The following is a 2775-nucleotide window of genomic DNA, read 5'->3' as shown; positions in this document are numbered from 1 at the left end:
CTGCTCCTTTTAGTCCTGGTCTAGTCCTGGTCTAGTCCTGGTCTAGTCTAGTCCTGGTTTAGTCCTGGTTTAGTCCTGGTTTAGTCTTTCTGTCGTTATAAAACACGTAATTTTTTTGCCTTGTATTTTTCTTGTCTCATTTGTTTTCTCGTCTTTTTTTTTTTCTTGTGTATTTTTTTTTCTTGTCTTGTATTTTTCTCGTTGTATTTTCTTTTATCTCGTCTTGTTTTTTTTTTCTCATCTCGTATTTTTTTTTTCCGTTGTGTATTTTTTTCTCATGTGTATTTTTTTTTCCCATTGTATTTTCTTTTTTCTCATCCTATATTTTTTCTCGTTTTGTATTTTTTCTCGTGTGTATTTTTTTTTTTCTCGTCTTGTTTTTTTTTCTCATCTTGTTTTTTTTTTTCTCTTTTTTTTTCTCGTTGTATTTTCTTTTTCTCGTCTTTTTTTTTCTCATCTCGTTTTTTTTTTCTCTTTTTTTTTCTCGTTGTATTTTCTTTTTTCTCGTCTTGTTTTTTTTTTCTCATCTCGTTTTTTTTTCTCTTTTTTTTTCTTGTTTTTTTTTTTCTCGTTTTTTTTCTCGTGTATTTTTTTTCCCATTTGATTTTTTTTTTCTCATCCTTTTTTTTCTTTTTTTTTTTCTCGTGTGTATTTTTTTTTCCTCGTGTGTATTTTTTTTTCTCCTTGTATTTGTATATTTCCAGATTTCTGCGGAGCTGAAGCTGTGTGAGTCTGGAGAGTGCAGTTACCTGAGGCCCCAGCGCAGAAGTGTCCTGAGGAACATCTTTGTGAGTCACTAAAAACTTTAGACTTTTACACAAAATTACAATTAAAAATAAAAACAAAATAAAATAAAAAATTAATTTTAAAAAATAATAAAAAATCCCATCTGATGTCGTTTTCCGCTCTGTTCTGGACCTGCAGTTGTGTTTTCCAGGTCTTGGAGTTGAGTTTTTTTCTCAAACTGTAAACGCTCTGTTCCACCTGGTGATGTCATCATGTGGTGATACAGGAAGTGCTCCACTGTGTTTTTAAAAACACCTCAGAGAATCAGATCATTTCAGACAAACTGGAACATCAGAATAAAATCGACTGAACTGAAGAGAGAGAAAAGGAGAAAAGAAAGAAAGAGAAAAAAAAAAGAGAAAGAGAAAACAGAGGAGAGGAGAGTTTAACAGAGGAGGAGAGAAAGAGAACAGAGAGAAAGAGCGAGAGAGAAAGTAAAAGGTGAACGAGAGAGTTAGACAGACAGAGAGGAGGAGAAAGAAGAAAGAGAGTAAAAGGAGAGATAGATAGAGGAGAGGGGAGGAGGAGGAGGAGAATGAGAAAGAGAGTCAGAGATAGAACAGAGAGAGAGAGTGGAGAAAGAGTCAGAGAGTTTAAGAGCAGAGAGCGAAAGAGAACAAGAGAGAAAAACAGAGGAGGAAGACAAGTCAGAGTTTAAAAGAGTCAGAGTCAGAGAAGAAGAGAAGAGAGAGAAGAGAAGAGAGGAGAGAGTTAAAGAGAGTAGAGACGAGAGAGAGAGTCAGAGAGAAAGAGGAGGAGAAAGAAGAAGAGAAAGGGAAGAGAGAGAACAAACAGAGAGGAGAGGAGAGAGAGTTTAAAGAGAGTCAGAGTAGAGAGAAGAGTCAGAGAGAAAGGAGAAGAGAGAGAAAGAGTCAGAGGAGGAGAAAGAGAAAGAGAGAAAGAGAGTAGAGAGTCAGAGAGAACAAGACAGAGTCAGAAGAGAGAGTCAGAGTTTAAACAGAGTCAGAGGGGAAGGAGAGGAGTAGAGAGAAAGAGAGAGAGAGTCAGAGTTAACTTTTCAATCAAGAGTGGACAAACACAGAGCTCCAGAGTTGAGTCAGAGTTTAAACAGAGTCAGAGTTTAAACAGAGTCAGAGTTTAAAGAGTCAGAGTTTTCAGAGTCAGAGTTTAAACAGAGTCAGAGTTTAAAGAGTCAGAGTTTTGTGATCTTTAATGGTCGTCTGTTCGTCTCCACAGTTGGACGCCATCACCAGAGAACTGCAGAAGAAGAAGTGACTCGTCCTCCACATTTTTGACTCTCACTTCACCACAGACTGATTTTATTTACTTATTTATTTATTTACTTATTTATTTCTTGCATGATTTTTTGTTTTAAATGTAAAAAAAAACGACTGATAAAACGTCTCAAAATAAAGTCACTATTTTGATATGATTTTTGGTCGTTTTTCCTGTGAGTTTATCGTGTTCCACGTTTAGAAAAGCAGATTTATTTAAACTCATTCAGCTCCACAGACTTGGAGACACGTGTCACTCCTCAGGACGAAGACACAATCAGGTTATCAATAAAATGTGTTATAAATAAAAGGAGCTCGTTTAGAGTCGATGTTCTGAGGAAATGAGCCACCGCAGCCTAAACCGACAGTGACGTCTGTCGATTCACGCTGTGAGCTCTGAGCTCTGAGTTCTGAGGGCAGACGTAGAGACTGGGACATGAAGTTAAAACCCTGTGGTGCCTGGACGTACGTCTTCACCCTGAACTCTACATGTACAAATGACACGACAAACAATCAGATGCTGAGCTGAAAATCACTCACAGAAATGAAGTGAAACATCCACCAGTCCAGTCTGAGTCGTGCTGTGGTCACACTGCAGCCGCCGAGTCACAGGAGGACGACTTCCACAGAGGAGCAGGAGAGGAGGAGGAGCAGGAGGAGGAGCAGGAGGAGGAGGAGCAGGAGGAGGAGGAGGAGGAGGAGGAGCAGGAGGAGGAGGAGGAGGAGGAGGGAGCAGGAGGAGGAGGAGGAGGAG

The 2775-nt window shown here is 38.7% G+C and overlaps 1 protein-coding gene across 1 annotated transcript in view; it reads left to right on the top strand.

Moving 5' to 3' along the window:
* Window positions 1-2059, top strand: part of gnrh2 (gonadotropin-releasing hormone 2) — a 2183-nt gene extending 124 nt beyond the window's left edge. The window contains exons 2-3 of the mRNA XM_020932006.2: window positions 705-788; window positions 1984-2059. Of these exons, the coding sequence (XP_020787665.1) occupies window positions 705-788; window positions 1984-2022 (123 nt within the window). The 3' untranslated portion in view covers window positions 2023-2059. The remainder of the gene's footprint in view (window positions 1-704; window positions 789-1983) is intronic.
* The last annotated feature ends 716 nt before the right edge of the window (window positions 2060-2775 follow it).

This window comes from Boleophthalmus pectinirostris, unplaced genomic scaffold, assembly GCF_026225935.1.
Source record: "Boleophthalmus pectinirostris isolate CB_2022bp ecotype Guang Dong unplaced genomic scaffold, ASM2622593v1 HiC_scaffold_3, whole genome shotgun sequence".
Classification (NCBI taxonomy): Eukaryota; Metazoa; Chordata; class Actinopteri; order Gobiiformes; family Gobiidae; genus Boleophthalmus; species Boleophthalmus pectinirostris.
Note: the sequence above shows the minus strand (reverse complement) of the source record. Positions and strands in the feature narration are given on the sequence as shown.